This window comes from Alligator mississippiensis, chromosome 6 (genome assembly GCF_030867095.1).
Source record: "Alligator mississippiensis isolate rAllMis1 chromosome 6, rAllMis1, whole genome shotgun sequence".
Taxonomy (NCBI): domain Eukaryota; kingdom Metazoa; phylum Chordata; order Crocodylia; family Alligatoridae; genus Alligator; species Alligator mississippiensis.
The window spans coordinates 37,961,700-37,977,714 of NC_081829.1; the positions used below are offsets into that span (position 1 = coordinate 37,961,700).

Consider the following 16,015-nt stretch of genomic DNA (forward strand, 5'->3'; position numbering starts at 1 on the left):
TGATTATTTGCCTAGAACTGAAATAAATTGTGTCAGGAAGTAAAATGACACCCTTGTCATTCACTCTTCCTCTGCTTCCACTGGCTATTTGACTGTTTTCCCAATAATGCAAATGACACATTTTCCTCCTGGCTTAGCTGAGACTCAAGGAGCAGATCCAAGAGCTGCAGCACTTTCAACGCAGAAACTTGTCAGGCAGCATCTTGCTCCCCCGAATAGCCCCAGGAATAGCCTCCCTGCCTGCTGAAAAGAGGATCCATTCGTTGCTCTTCTCTAGCAATTCTGTATTGCTTTAGGGAAACCTTCCTGAAAAAACACCACCCCCAAAAGCCCCTTCTTATTGGGTTTTCAGGAACCGTCAGAAAAAAAAAGCTGCTGCGGGTCTTTTCTTTGCACTAGGAATCCTCTGTGAAGGTGTCTCCACCTCTTCTCTCGCATAACACATGTCACTTCTGACACGCAGCAGCACCATGCCTCCCCCCCTTACACCGAGGATGGTTTCGGGGTGTGGGGGGGAGGGGGGGCTGTTCCTCCCCCTCCCGCAGGCTTCGCCTGGCTCCTTTTATTTATCTCGTGCGCATGAAGAGCCCACCATTGGGCTGCGGTGGGAGGCGCCTGCCTTGTGAGTGCTCTGCCACAGGAATACACAATCGAGGCTGGGCAGGAGCCGCTCTGGGCGTGCGGGCGCGGGCTTCGGCTCCTTCCCCTCAGCCCCGCGCTCCCCTTTTGTTCCCCTCCAGCCAGCGCCGGAGTCCTCCTGGCAGCCTGAGCCCGGGAGCCGCCGCCGCGCCAGCTCCGTCTGCCTCCGGATTGGTCCCTCTCCCCGAGCGCCGGCCCGGGGTTGGCTGCTGGGCGGCTGAAGAACAGGTGCAGCGGGCGGCTCAGCGAGCAGCCGCCGGGCGCTGGTGCGGTGCTGCGGGACGGCAGGACGGGGCCCCTGGGGGCGGGCCGGAGCCGAGCCCGGAGCGCAGGAATGTGGCCGGCGGCGCCTGGATGCGGACGTCGGCGATAGAGGAATCCGCGCGGCTGTGACTCGGGGGGAGGAGGGGGGGCGGCAGGATGCTCTCAGCGCCGCGGCGGGAGGCTGGAGAGCGCCTGCGGATTTAGCTGATTCAGCGGAGGGTTTTTTTTCTCCCCCACCCGCGGGGCTGGAGAAATGCCCCCGCCTGCCTGAGCCGCCCGCGCCCGTCCCCGCGGCCGCGGCTCCCTGATGCTCCGCGGTCCCCGGCGGCGGCGAGGATGAGCGACGGGCTGGCCTGCGCCTCCCCGCCGGGGGCTGCTGCTGCGGCGGCGGCGGCCGAGGAGGGGGCGGCGGCGGCGGCCGGGGGCCCCGACGGGGATGGGGCGCCGGCCCCCCCGCGGGAGCTGCGATGTAGCGACTGCATCGTGTGGAACCGGCAGCAGACGTGGCTGTGCGTGGTGCCGCTCTTCATCGGCTTCATCGGCCTGGGGCTCAGCCTCATGCTGCTCAAGTGGATCGTGGTGGGCTCGGTCAAGGATTACGTCCCCAACGAGCTGATGGATTCCAAAGGGATCGGGCAGGACCCTTTCTTCCTCTCCAAGCCGACCACCCCACCCAAGAGCATGGAGACCACCACGGCCGCCGCCGCCACCTCAAGGACACCCAACCGGATCAGCACCCGCTTAACCACCATGACCAGGGCGCCCACCCGCTTCCCGGGTACCCGGGTGCCCATGCGGGCCAGCCCGAGATCCACCACTGTGCGGCACACAGCGGCCCCCCCGACCGTCCTCTCCACCACTGTTCCCTTCAGCACCACCATCCTGACCTCCCGCCCGCTGCCCGGGACCCCCAGCACCCCGCCGGTGCCCATCTGGCCCACTGCGGCATACGCTACCTCCTCCTATAAGATCTATGTCCACGATTCTGCTCCGTCCTGGACCTTATCTCCCTTCCAGGAGTCCACCACCACCACGCCAGAAACTAGCACTACCCCCAAATCCCGTAAGTAAAGGCACGGCTCCCCTGCCCCTGGGCACCTCCGGGCCGCCGCCACCCACCCCACCCCACCCCACCCCACCCCACCCCTGGTGTCGTCTCCTGCATGGTGCCAGGAGCCTGGGCTGCCGATTGAAGGGGCTTGCAATGCGATTGCTGCCACTGCAGAAATGCCGGGGAGCTCTGGGATCAAGTTTCTGCCTCTTTTTTTTTTTTCTTTCTTTCTCTCCTTCTTCTCCCCATCCCCCGAAGGCAAGTTCCCTGTTGGTGTGATGGATGTTGAGACAGTAGCAGCCATTTGAGATGGAGGTAGCTCGCTGTATTTTAAGGAGAAGGAGCAGTCCCTCCCCCCCTCCCCCCTCCCCATGTCGGTCCAAGGAAGGTAAATAAGGGATGTTAATAAATCAGCCGCCAGTAGGAATGAGCGAGGACCCTGCATTTGGGAAAGGGGCTGCCATCGATTCGGGGGCTGTTGAGATGAAGTTAGGTGGAAGATCGAGGCTTGAAGCTTGTGACATCCATAGGATGGATGACAATGGGCGTTTTTCCTTTGCCTCCGTGGGCAGTGGTACCATGGTCTTTCTTTTTCTTTTCTTTTTTCCCCCCTTCCCATTGTTTTAAGGCAAAATGAGATTTAAAAAAAAAAAAAAAATCTCTGCTTCCCTTGGCTCCTCGGCTGGTGAGAATAACGCCTGTCAATCCCATGTGCAAGGAAAACGAGAGCATGCCATGAATATGCACAAACAGTGGAGCAGGATCCAGTCCCCTCTCCCCGTGCTCTGCCAGCCACAACCCCGCATCTTATTGCCATGGGGTGACTGGCTTTTAGAAACGGGGCTGCTGCATTGCCCTGGTTGGGGGCTGGCTCTTTCCACCCACCAAACCACACGCCTGAGGCTTCTGCTTTTAATGAATGTGGATCGGGTACATCTAGCCTTCCGTGAAGGTTATCTAGGACAAACACAGCACAACTTGTGCACGGTGAATTGTACCGGATTAGAGCCTGGTGTGCTTTCCCGGGTGCAGCACAGGCAGCCAGGACCTGGGTGTCCTCCAGTCACTCTTAGTGGCTTCTGCTGGGAACGTCAGTTCAATTGATTGTTACCATGTGAATCGGTTGTGACAGCCCAGGGCTCCCCCTTCGCATGCTGATCTGCGGAGGATCGGGGCAGTTAGTGCTTGAAACTTTATTTTTCTTCCTGACATATTTGCTGCGAAGCCCCGGGGTGAAGCGTTCATCTGCACAGCGTGGAAATTGGAAATTGGGAGGGGCCGGGGGGCGGAGGAAATGAAAGGGTCACTAAATGAGAAGGGGAAGCGAGATCGTCTTGTTTGCCAAAGGTAGGCGAAAGGGACCTGCCCTCTAAGCCTGCATCGCTTGGTGAAAGACAATCAGAGGAATGAAGTGGGAGGGAAACCCGTGGAAAGGATGCCCCTGTCTTCCTCCCCTGCATATGGGGCAACTTATAAAATAGCCACTTCCCCCTCTCCTTTGTATCCTATGCCCCAATGATCAATTCTTTTAGCAGCGCTTCAAACTGCATCGACTTCTGTGGAGCTGAAATGCTGCACGCTCAGGGCTTGCTGCATGGGATCCTGCCCATATATAAATGCTACCTGGTAGTCTTGCAATCTGTTTTTGTTTCTTAGTCCTAGGGGTTATTCTGTTTTTTTTTGGGGGGGGGGGGGGGAGCGGGGGTTCAAAGAGGAGATCACTGCAATTGTAGCCTCTCCATGCAATGCTTTCTGCAGAGAAGGTAGAGTTCGATTAATACTAAACAGGATCCTTCACCCCAGCTCGAGACTGTTGGAAATGGTGTCAAGAATCACATGCAGTTATAAGCAGGACTTGTTATAGGTAGATGGCTCGAAGCACTTAGAGCTGGGTGTTTCCCCTACCTAAATAAAGCTCCTTTAGAGAGTGAACGGCAAGAAGTGCAAATCCAGCCCCCCCCAATGACCCTGTTTGAACACACTGAGCACAGATGATCACCAACAGAAGATTAAATAGATTACATTAAAAAAGGGATTTGAATTTATAGGGTATGTGGGGTTTTTTTTAATGGCCCACAGCTGTACTTTCCTGCTGCCTGTAATCTTTTCTCTGAGGCTGCAGTATCAACTTGGGGCTGGGGTGAAGAAAAAGAAAATGTCATTTTTCTTTCATGAATTACCAACATAGTGTGACCCTACAACCAAATAGCTGAATCTGCCACTCGCTTTGGTGCTGGTGACTAACAGGTCTGGAGAGAAAAGGAGCCTCTTTAAAAAAAATCTCAGCTTCAGTTTCCAGGCTGAGCTGCCTGCTCCTTCTTTGCCTATTGCTCCAGCTGCTATTAAAATGAAAGGCATGGATGCCCACTGTATCATGTGAATACAAATACAATATGACAAGGCTGGTGCCCTGGCTTTCAAGACCGTGTAGACCCTTGTGTGATGCTCTGCCTCAGAAAGGCACACACATAGGCAGGGGCCACAGATTATTTAGCACTTCACAGTTTAGACACACACACACACACACACACACACATACACACACACACACACACACACACACACTTACAGATGCAACAGCACAAATCAAGTGGACCTCTATTCAGGTTGCTTTATGTTGCAGTTTATTAAATCATTTCTACCTGTGGGAATATTGGGCTGGAAATGTCACTTCGGAAAACAGAAGGCAAATCTAGATTTATTTCTTCAGAAACCTGGATTTATGCGTACCTGATCTGTGTGTTGGGTATAGTCTTTTCTTTCTGTGTGTGTTCATTTGAGGAAATGTGAAATCTCTTAATTTGTGGGTGTGTATGTTGAAAATAACTCTTGGTTGTTTTGCTCATAGACAAGCTATCTATTGGCTGTTTTGAAAGTTCTCCATGAGGATCCTTCAGGTTCTGACTAAGCTAGTTTTCCATCAATTCTGTCTTTCACACACACATGCATGACACCCATTCCATTTCAGATATCTTTGTTCAGTAAAAATCAGTCTTTGATCCAGGATAATTGTGTAACTTGTAGGTTAAAGGAACCTACCTACTAACTGAAAAATATCTGCAAGGCTTATTTTTATCAAGTGCTTGGTTTCATTTCTAAAGTGTTGCATCCTGATTTTCCAATGTGCATTTTTTCACGATATTTTGCATTTTTCAGTAGTGTTATCACTGAAATATTGTATTTGTACTTATAAAAGTCATACATGAATTCAGCTTTGAAATTGCAAGAGAAGGCACAAAGTTTTCAAATGAGCACAGATCAACATAGAGGAGCTCAGCTCTGGCTCAAATAATACCTAATAACAAAGAAGAGAGATGTTACAGAACTCTTAATCAATATCTTTTGTGAAATCCAATTGAGAGTTTCTTTTTATGAGTACAGACTGCAACTTGAGCGTATCTTGATTTCCTTTGGCCCTACTATGGGATTATGAGACTCTCTTTCTGCTTTAATCAATTATGCAAGATATGTCATTTATCCGCTTGTCATGCACAACATCAGTTCAAGTAACAAGCCTAGTAGGTGAACTTTCACCATCAATGACATTTTGGTAAAAGCTGTATGTTTTACTGATGTTTGTTTTTGGAAATGAGGATGGCATTTAGGAAATGGAATTGGAGGGTCTTCAACAAAAATTACATGAAATTTCTTTTGCTATGGTGTTGGGCATGGTGCTAAACCCTGAGATCTATTATTTAGAAATTTTTTTCTCAACCACTGACCCAGTAAAAAAACAAACAAACAAACCATATTCTTAAGGACTAGGCACACTAATAATAAGTAATGGAAGTAATTTTCAAATAAATCTAATTTGATTTGCATTCTTTGCATGCTGCTTTTTTTTTGCGTTTTCTGTTTCAATCAATTTGGATAGTATTAGACTTGCCATTTTCATTTTGTGTTTATAGACAGTTTCCAATTACCACTGTTCATAACACTACATTGAGATGTTTAAAAAAATGCCCATAAGTATGTTGATTTTAAATTATACGAAAAAAAGAGTGGGGAATGTTTCAAACAATTATGTGCAGCCTTTTAATCTTGATGACTTTTCTTTGCCATGCAGAACTATTCATTATTTTGCCCTACCCCGAGATCTCTGGTACAAGTGAAGATTTCCATTTTTTGTTTCTACACATAATTATTTCTATTAGTAACTCTACAAGCAATATATTTCCTATGTGTTGACACACAATGCTCTTATTAAAGTATGGATTTATCACAAAATGTTACCCTAACACAATGGCAATGGTCTCTCCTAAGCACACATAATATTAAAATTCAAAATTAAGGCAAACACCTGTCTCTTCCTACTATATTCCTTGCAGTAGTTGCAGGACATGTGATTAGATATTACATGATCCACTGAAATATCCAGCAAAAATAGACACCTTCTATTTAGTATTTTGGCTTCCAAGAGGTGTTTCATGTTGCTTCTACACAATGTGCTGTTGAATAACTTTACTAATGGCTTATTTTGAAATACAATATAAAACATCACTGAAACTGTGGTGGGGTGGCAAACATCAATAAAAACAATGGAAGCTTTAATGGAACATGCTTATAGGCATTTGAGTCAGTGAACTTATCATGTGTGGACTAGTCATTGCATACTTTTATGGATTTTTTTCTTAATACTTCATATCCTTGTATGAAATTATTGCATTGCACAGCTTTGCAACAAAGCTCCTCAAACAGCTGTGTTTGTATACTTACCATCTACTCTTGGTAGGCCTTGCAGCTGGTTGTATTTGTGGCCAAAATACAGCATGCAGTTTAGGTTGAGGGCCCACTTTTTTGGTTTGTCATTTTCATTCCTGTTTTGTCCCTCTACGGGACAGGTGCAGGATATTTGTTCACCAATTGCTATTGAGATCATCATAAATTGAGAAGTATATTTTTTTCATTACAAAATATGAAGATGATATATAGTCAGAAGATGAAAGTTAGAGAACTAAAGATTGTCCATGAAGCACCATGCCAATTTGTACCATGCTAGCAACCTATCCTTTGACCTATTAAATACAGTAGAGGGAGGTGATTTTTTTCCACCTACCTTCCCTTACAAAGCTGAGGTGGCCCTTTATTAAAGTTTAGGACTACATTTCCCGGAATGCCTTTTAATGAGGCAGGGGGTTGGGTTGTAGCCGTGTTGGTCTAAGGACATAGGCAGACAAGGTTCCTTGGGTGAATTTGATATCTTTTATTAGACCAACCCAAATGGTTGGAGAATAGTTATTAAGCAAGCTTTCGGGTTCAAAAACCCTTCGTCAGGCTGAGGCTTTACTGAGGCCTCACTCTCAGGCAGACAAATCCCTAGTCTGCATTACCCATCTCCCAGATGCAAACATACACACCTGGAAGGTAATGATAAATTTAGATGTGAAGCTCCTCCATGTTGTTAAGCAAAGAACATGAGGGGTGGAAACAAGATCTTTCACAGGAGGAATATTCAAAGTGCTGAAAGCAGCAAGTATGCTCCTTTGTATCCTGCAAAGGAAGCATAACAATTTAAGTGGAATTGTTAATCAGTTGGAGGCAGTGAATACAAATGGGAGGACAAGTTTTTCTGTGTTTTTTGGAGAGAAGAGAGGGAATTGCAAGAGTTTTCCTCTATTTTCACTAGGTTTCTAGGTTCCTCTGGTGAAACATGCTCAAAAGAAAAAATAGGAATTCAAAGAAAAGCAAGGGGAAAGTAGAGAGAAATCCTTATTCATTTTCTCTTTTGCTGTCCCCAAGGGGATTAACAGGTGTTTAATTGCATTCTCCTTTTTCAAAGAAAGCTGGGTTCAGCAGGGAAGAGCAGATTTATTCATGTAATGAGGAAAGACCTTCTCCGCTTTTCTGCACAAAAAAAAAACATTAAAGGGGCATAGCTAAGGTCTAAGCATTGACTGTCAATTGCTAATATACCGCTGATTTTCACAGTATGTGTAGTAAAGGTGTGTTTAACAACACAGGTGTATTTATATAAACAGACATAGAAAACCAAACTCCAGGTATTTAAACTAAATTTGTTTCTTATGATATATTGCACTATGGATGCTACTTATTCAAGGGGTATTTAAAATGTTTTTTATGGCCAAATAGAGGTGTACAAACTATTCAAATGCAGACACGATTTACATGGTATTAGGTATCATTACAAATCAAAATTTAGACCTACTATTGCAGACCTATAAAATGCAAATACACCCCCCAGTCCCACCCCTACCCCTATATTTCAAGAGATGGTTTGTAGTTTTGCATTCAAGTAAGTAATAGTTTGCAGTTTTGTATTCATTCAGCTTTCATTTTTCCAGAGGAATATTAGCTAGGATTTTCCCAGATGGGCACAGCGAAAGAATATTACTAGATAAGTATATTAACGGGTAGATGGGATGTGGCCTTACTTGGATTGAAATCTAGATGCTCCCACTCAAAACATGATAGAATTGACCCAACAAATTACACACCTCTCCACTTTGGGTTTTACACATACATTTTTTTATTCTTCTGCTCCTTTGTGTTCTTATGCTACCTACTTATGTAACCCCCCCTCCCCTTTCTGTTTGCATTTTACACTTTTATGATTGATGCAGATCAAATGAGTAGTGCTTGAACTTGGCATATACGTGGGTGAAAAAAGTAGGTGTTCTTAGGCTGCAGAAAAATGAATTAACATTTAGTTGTCCCTTGAACAGACATCTTATAGAAGCATCTAATGACTGCAAAGTATGGATCTCAAATTATATTATACAGTGTTTTGTAGACATTTGTGGCTGATCTGGAAATAATATTAAATCTTTCAATTTAGCTTTTGTAGTGAGATTGACATAGGTCCCATGCCTGCAACTTGGTATGTGAATAGAGTTATTTGCCTCACATATACCTGAATGCTTAGATATTTACAGGATCAGAGTCTTAATTTGCATGAGTGCTTCTGAGTGAGCTCACATATCTTCATGTATGAGTGTATGAACACAAAATTCTACTTGCATATATAACAATGTTAGCTTTAATGTACACTCTACTTGAAATGTGCATTTTAATTTTAATTGGATAGGTTTAAGATGCCTGGTAGAATTATTTAAAGAAATTCAGTTCCCACTAGTGATGTTTTCTTGTGTTGAGTGCTGTAATGAAAATATCACCATCCTTTTCCCCAATACACAGAAATTTTGCTCTGTAGTATATTGTATGCTGCAGTTGTCTCTTGGCTATCTATAGCTAAGCATCTCTTGTGGAGTTTTTGTACGTTGCTTTTAAATCATACACTCAGAACCAAGTTTGGTTTTGTTACATCAGTAAAATACAAGATAGTTGCGTGATAGTCTGTAAATTGTTTGCTTGTTATTTTCTGTCAGAAATGTGTTAGCATTGACTTTTTAAACGTGCTGCACATATGAAAAGTCTCTTAAACTTTAAAGATGAGGGGTGGTATTTTTAAATGTCTGTTACAACAATATCATTTAATTAAGTCCATGTTTATTGTTTCACAACATCATTATTCTAGACCACAGGATTCAAGCTATTACACAATAAGGCTTGATTACTGGTAGTTACCAGACAGAGGGGCTATAGCACTGTGTAACAGAAAACTATTAAATTAGTGTTAGTAGCAAAGCACTTCTTTTACAAATCTGATCATTCTCATTGATGTCAGAACTTGTAAAGCAAGCAGTTGACATGAGATAGGGCTATTCTCATGGATTGTTTTGGTGGTCTGCCTCACTGGAATAAAAAATTAATTCTTATTTTGTGGTTGGGAAATGATTTAGAAAACATACAAGGTACCTGGGAACTGCAGTTTCCAAATGCAAACAGGAGTGTAATGAAAATACTTGAAAATGGTGTTTCCTATGATGTACTGAAAATGGCTGACTATTGTAAACTTAAGTATCTCTACTTCTAAGTAACTAGATGACACTCAAAATATTAACAAAGTGGGAGGTGTGTTGCATGAAATGCCCTGTGTGTTAACATAGAAAGTACATGGAACCACAACTAAAGTAGGAGCAAGTTATTCCAGTTGTTTAACTTATGAAATGTGTGAGTAATAGCTACTGAAGACAGGCTTCTAATAGGTTTCTTCAGCATCGTGGTTTTTGTTACTGATTTTTTTAGGGATAGAACTTTCTGGGGTTGAGAATTATTTCCCTCTTTAAATCTATGAATGACTGCAATAGGAAAATAGGATTTTTGTTTAAACTTTGTGGAGTTAAGCTGCATCAAAACTGTACGGTCATTTTTCTTTCATTTAATAGTATTAAAGATAAAGATTGCAATGCCAGGGCTCAATGGAGCAGGAAGCGTAACTGGGTGGTAGGGTCGTCCCTTGCCCGGGGGGGGGGAATTGGGGTAACCGCCCCCGGCCCCGTACTTTGAAGGGCCGTGCAGAGCTGGGCAGAGTGGCCATGGCCCCAACCCTCACAGTGTTAAAGGGGCCTTGCACAGGCTGATTTGCCCTGGGCCCCCAACCCCCTATGGTTGTCTCTGCTGGGTGGATTATCCTGATGAAATTGTAGTGCTTCTGGCTTAGTCTGGAGGTGGTTTTATAATTATTCTGCTGAGTACCTATTTCCCCATACTTGCACTCAGAATGTTTCCTTACCATAAAATGCTATACTAAGAAACGGTTTAGTACATTTTGAAAGGCTTGTTGTTTATTTGTAACATATTTTTCTTCATTTATGATGTAACCGATCAGTCCAAAGACAGGAGGTTGGAAAACTAGTGGTGCCCTTCTATTTGGCAAATCACCCAATTTGAATAGGGCACCTGAACATATACCAAGCAGTTTTTATTAGTAATTATTTTGGAGGAAAAAAACAGCAATGCAGAATTCACATAGTGTTGTTTTTAAACAAGGACTCTGTGCTTGCATGAAAAAGTTGCCTAGGGTCTGGTTCTTGTGGTCATGTAGAGATAACTTGCTGCAGCAATCAGCTTTTGGGGTACAGTATACTTTTGGCTCAGAGTAGTGTTCTGACTTACAGGAATAGAGACTTTGGGTTTAGGACTCCCTGATTATTCACACTGAGAATCATTTGTGATAACACCACAAACAATACAAGATACAGAAGAAGACTTGTGTTAGTGAGATGATGATCTGAGCACTTGTTTCTGTGTTGGGAAAGATGGTGGTACTTGCTGTCAGCCTTAAAGGTGAATGATGCCCTCTGGGGATTGGAAGTGATTAGATGAGCAGTGATGCGTTCTTACTATAATTCCATGCCAAGAATTGTCAGAAATATTTCTGGCAATTCAATTTAGCTGGGACTTGGAGACAGATGTCCCTCACTTGGTCCACTTGGCAGCATTAGGGGTTAGACTTTGTTCCTTGACATCTTTTCTCTGGATTACTTGCCTACAGGTAAGCATTATTTAGTTCTAGTCTAGATAAACAGAGGGTAGAATCACTGCCTCTTTCCCCAACTCTTAACTGTATGGCGTGTTCTGTAATAGATCATTTTAGAAATAGCTTGCATGCTATGCAGAATTGTTAAGGGATTTAGGATTTTGGCATGTGTTAGGCCCAACATAGAAGACTGGCAGTTAAGAGCAGTACATATTAAAATGTATCCTGGTATTGTAATTAATTCTTTAAAAAAAATTCTGGTCAATTGAGGGGATTACCATTTCATCATCCACACCTCAGTATACAGTATATGCCAGTTGCACTCTGCCATGGAAGCTAATCAGTCATTGATCAATCCTGAGCATATGGTTTATGTCATCTGAATTGGATACACAAAAAAAAAATGCTTTGCATTCAAACTTTTATCCCTACTATACAATTGGTCCAATGAAATATTGCCCCCCAAAATCCTTTCCTTATCCACAATCAAGTGTGATAAACTTAGTATTTACATATGTTGGATGAGGTCTTGCCCCTCTCTGTAGCAGAAATAGGGATTTGTCTCCAGCCACATCTTAGCTTTTGTAAAGTGCATCTATGCATGTTGCAGAGGTGTAGGTTTTAGCTGTGTTGGTCTAAGGGGATGTTAGCATCTAAGTAGTCTGTCTCGCCTATGCCTTACTGAGCCAATTAGAGATGCTACCATGCCATTCATTTTGCTTATAAACATCTGAAAACCCTATCCTAGGAGCTGTTGAATAAAGGCTCCTCTTACTATAAGTGGCTGGCATACAGTGTGTAATCTGGGAACTCAAACATCATTATATTCAGTTCTAAGGACAATTAAAAATACATTTATCCTGATTTTTCAGCAACATTATTGGCTGCTGTGTCTTGACCAATCAAATTGAAAGATGAAGTGTGGAGTTAGGAAAAAGTTTTGTAAAAAAGATATTATTATGGAGGACAGTTTTAGGCTGAAATGTGCTAGATTACAAAAAGAATACATCACTTCAGTGGAATATTTAAATTGCATGCTGTGAGGTTTTTGTTGGCTGTGGATTTATTAGGGAGCTTATTTGTTTTCCTTTTTTTAATGACAATCCCACAAAGAAGATACTATAAGATTATATCTAATTAATTAAAACATATTGTATTAGACCAATTTAACTAGAGATTTCCTAACAATCTTTTAACATTCTAACATTTGCCTTATAAGACATTCCCCTCCCCTGCAGCTGTAATTCTGTTTGTGATTGCACTGTACATGACAGGATAGCATCTTGGCCATTATTCTTCAATAAATACTACTTCAAAAGCAATTTTACAATATTTTAGTTGCAATATACTCTGATGTTTCTGTTTTAAAAAATATACTATAAAATTATACTTAAAAATAATGAAATAAAAACACAGACAACCAGCACTTATCTATTATAGAAATGTATTTCCTGTCCCAAAGAGTACACACTTTAGAAGAGATAATATATGCAATATAGCAGTCCAGGAAAGGTAAGTGACAAAGTTAACTTTGGTAAACAGACTAGTTTTCATTTAAAAAATATTGAACCTAAGCCTCACTCAACATTTTGAATAACTACTACTTTAACTTTAAGGATTCTTCTTCTTCTTCTTCTTCCCATGCATATTTTGTCTCCATATTTCCCATCTGCATCCAGAGTCAGAAATGTTAAAGGTGCTAGAGAGAGACCATGTCTTCAGCCCAACCTAAAGCTAAAATTTCAGGTCACTTCACTAGACGTTTGCTCTCTTGACACTTCCAAGTACTTTACAATAATATAATGCATGTATTGTAATACTCACTTTATATACTGCAGAAGTTCCCCCCAACCCCTGTGTCCCAAGACAGACAGGTACATAAGCACCCATGTCATGAGTTTTGCCTGTCAGCAGCTAGAAGTGCAGGGCCCCAGAACCCCTGCACCTCTCTCCTTGACAGCTGGCAGGCACTGTGACCGCAGCAGGGGCTAGCAGGCCTGCAACTTTCACCCTGCTGAGCCTTAACACACACAGGGCCATCTGTCACAAGTTTTGCCTGTCAGCAGCTTAAGGTGCAGTTTCTCCCAAACTCCTGCACCTAACTCCTTGAAATTTGGCAGAATGCATGGCCTCAGTAAGAGCCATCATCTCTGCAGTTTTCACCCCACTGTGGCTTAACATACACATGACATGAGTTTTGCTTTCAGAAATGTAGGGTGCAGTTTCCCAGACACCCCTGCACCTATCATCTTGAAACATGGCATGAATCATGCACACAGTAGAGACTACCATCTCTGCAAGTTTCATCTGAATCATCCAAAGGACAACAAAGTTATAGATATTTAATTGATTTCCCCATTATGCCTTATGGCCGAATCGGTTCCGAAGCTTTGGAGCCGATCCGGCCGAATCGAAGGGGGAAACTGATTTGGAGCTCTGAATTGAATCACTGGCTGAATCCAAACCCGAATTGAATAGTTTCCTATTTGCATGAGCCTAAGGAACAATTCTAGAATAGTTTATTCAATAAAGACTATTTCAGTCAATTTATTGATGTAGACAAGTCAGTGCAAGTCAAAAGACTCTGTAGGAAAGTTACCTTTTGAACTATGAAAAGATAACATAGATAATTCTACCACAACTCCAGAAAGCAAGGCTCTAAAAACTCAAGGGAATTCTTAGATTTAATCAAGGGGCTTCATCTACGCAAGAAGCAATAGGGCAAAGTCTTTTCAATGAGGAAGTGGTAGGGCTCCTTCATGGGTTGTGGGATCTGTTACCTTAATACCCAACCATCAAATGAGGAACTGGGTCTAACTATTTCTTCATACTGAAAAATTAATGTTTGATATTTTTAAATCTCCTCTGTTGTATAGTCTGTTGTTGTCTTCTGCTTTCACTTATGGTTATGCTCAATACTTTTATTATTATTTTAGGAATGGGTACTAGTTCAGACTAATTTTATCCTTACATTAGATTTTTTTTTTTAATTTAGTACCTGATTGACTAATTTTAGTTGATTTTCTTTAGGCCCTGAGCAAATAATTGAATACATGTAATATTAATTTTAGCTGCAGGATAAATTTCCAATGACAGCCTCATTCAAAACATTATTTCTGTTTCCTTCATGGCTTAAATATTCATCTACCACTTAAATACATGGATTCTTCTTGTCTTTTGTGATTCCCGAAGAAAGCTTATTTTTCTATTTCAAAGTGTTGCCCTGAGGGGTCAGGACAACTCTCAGGATCTCAATATTGTGCTGTTAGACAGGAGGGTGTGACACAATTGCATATATGCGCGTGCGCACACACACACACACACATCCAAACCAGCTTAGGCACATACATACCTATCACTAATTCAAGCACATACACTATACACCCCAAAAGTTAGACCCAGATCACTAATTCATATATTATGCACACAATGACATATATACACACACACACACTCACCAGTTCACATGCATACAACCCACCTACACATACTCACAGGTCATTTCCTAACTTGAATGGTACAGTGTATATGTGTATGCTTGGGGTACCTGGGATATTGGGGGAAGGTCTAGGTGAAAGAGAGACAGTTAAAGTGTAGGGAGTGAAAGTTGCCAGAACTAGGATTAGAACCGGTGGACTACAGAGAAACTAGCTGAAGAATTGAGGCTTGGGTTTACTTAAGGTAGACTGAGGCTGGAAACTGAGGCAGACAGCTGAGATATTGGGGGGTGGGGGCAGATAAGTGGTGCCAAGGAAGAGAAAGCCAGGAAAGAAACTGATCCAGAAACTTGGTTGCTCAGGGGAAAAGGAAAAGGCAGTGGGGATAAGACAGTGGCAAAGAAACAGGGGGTCTGGAGGCAGAGAGGAGCTCAGGACAGGTGTTGGAGGTGGCAGTGAGCCAGAAGCAGGAGAGGGAGAAATAAGATAGAAGTTAGAGGGGCAAGGAGCAGAGATTGGAGCAGGGCCAAACCATAAAAAAGCAAAACCCAACTTAGGGGTCCAAATAACAGTTTTATTACACAGACAACACACTACACAGCCCCATGAAGTTATTGGTATGCATGCACGTATGCACTTACGCACGCACAAGCACTCACAATGGCAGCGGGAGAAGGAGACTCAGTGGAAGGGCTGGAGTCCAGGTAGGGAAGAGAAGTAGAGATCAAGTCCTTGATTGAAGAGGAGGTGGGGGGTGATAGCTACCTATCCAGGCTGGAAAGGGGTCCTTGTCCAGTAGGTGTTGTCCAGAGTGGGGTCGCCGGCAGGGCCTCTGGGTGGATAGGTGGTGTGGCATGGTGCTGGTCCAGATGGAGAGGGGGTCCCACCAGATCTGTCTTCACTTCCCCTTTTTATAGGGGCAGACCTTGTGTGGCCCTAGTGACAGGAGGCATGCCCAAGCAAGGGTCAGCCCCTGGCATACTGAGCATGTGTGCTTCATGCAGGGATGTGCAGTTTTGGGTGTCTGTAATGGTGGGGTACAATGGTAGAGTTGCTGGTTCTTCAGGGTCTCTTGTTTTTCAAATGCTGGGTTCTTGTCTCTGTTCCTGGGTGAGGTCCATGGTTCCTGGATGAATCAATGAGAGGTGATGGCCCAGTTGTTACAGGCCATTCAATAGAGGCCTGCTACCATTGTATTTCAATCATTCCCAATCACTCTCACTCATCCGGGAACCAGTTTACATGGGAGGGGTACGTGACTCATACAGTTGTAACACAGGGGAT

At 43.5% G+C, this 16,015-nt stretch overlaps 1 protein-coding gene across 1 annotated transcript in view; it reads left to right on the plus strand.

The window, feature by feature from the left end:
- The first annotated feature begins 635 nt into the window (after positions 1-635).
- NRG3 (neuregulin 3) overlaps positions 636-16,015 on the plus strand; it is a 1,058,867-nt gene continuing 1,043,487 nt past the window's right edge. Inside the window, exon 1 of the mRNA XM_019497070.2 lies at positions 636-1,966. Within this exon, the coding sequence (XP_019352615.2) occupies positions 1,240-1,966 (727 nt within the window). The 5' untranslated portion in view covers positions 636-1,239. The remainder of the gene's footprint in view (positions 1,967-16,015) is intronic.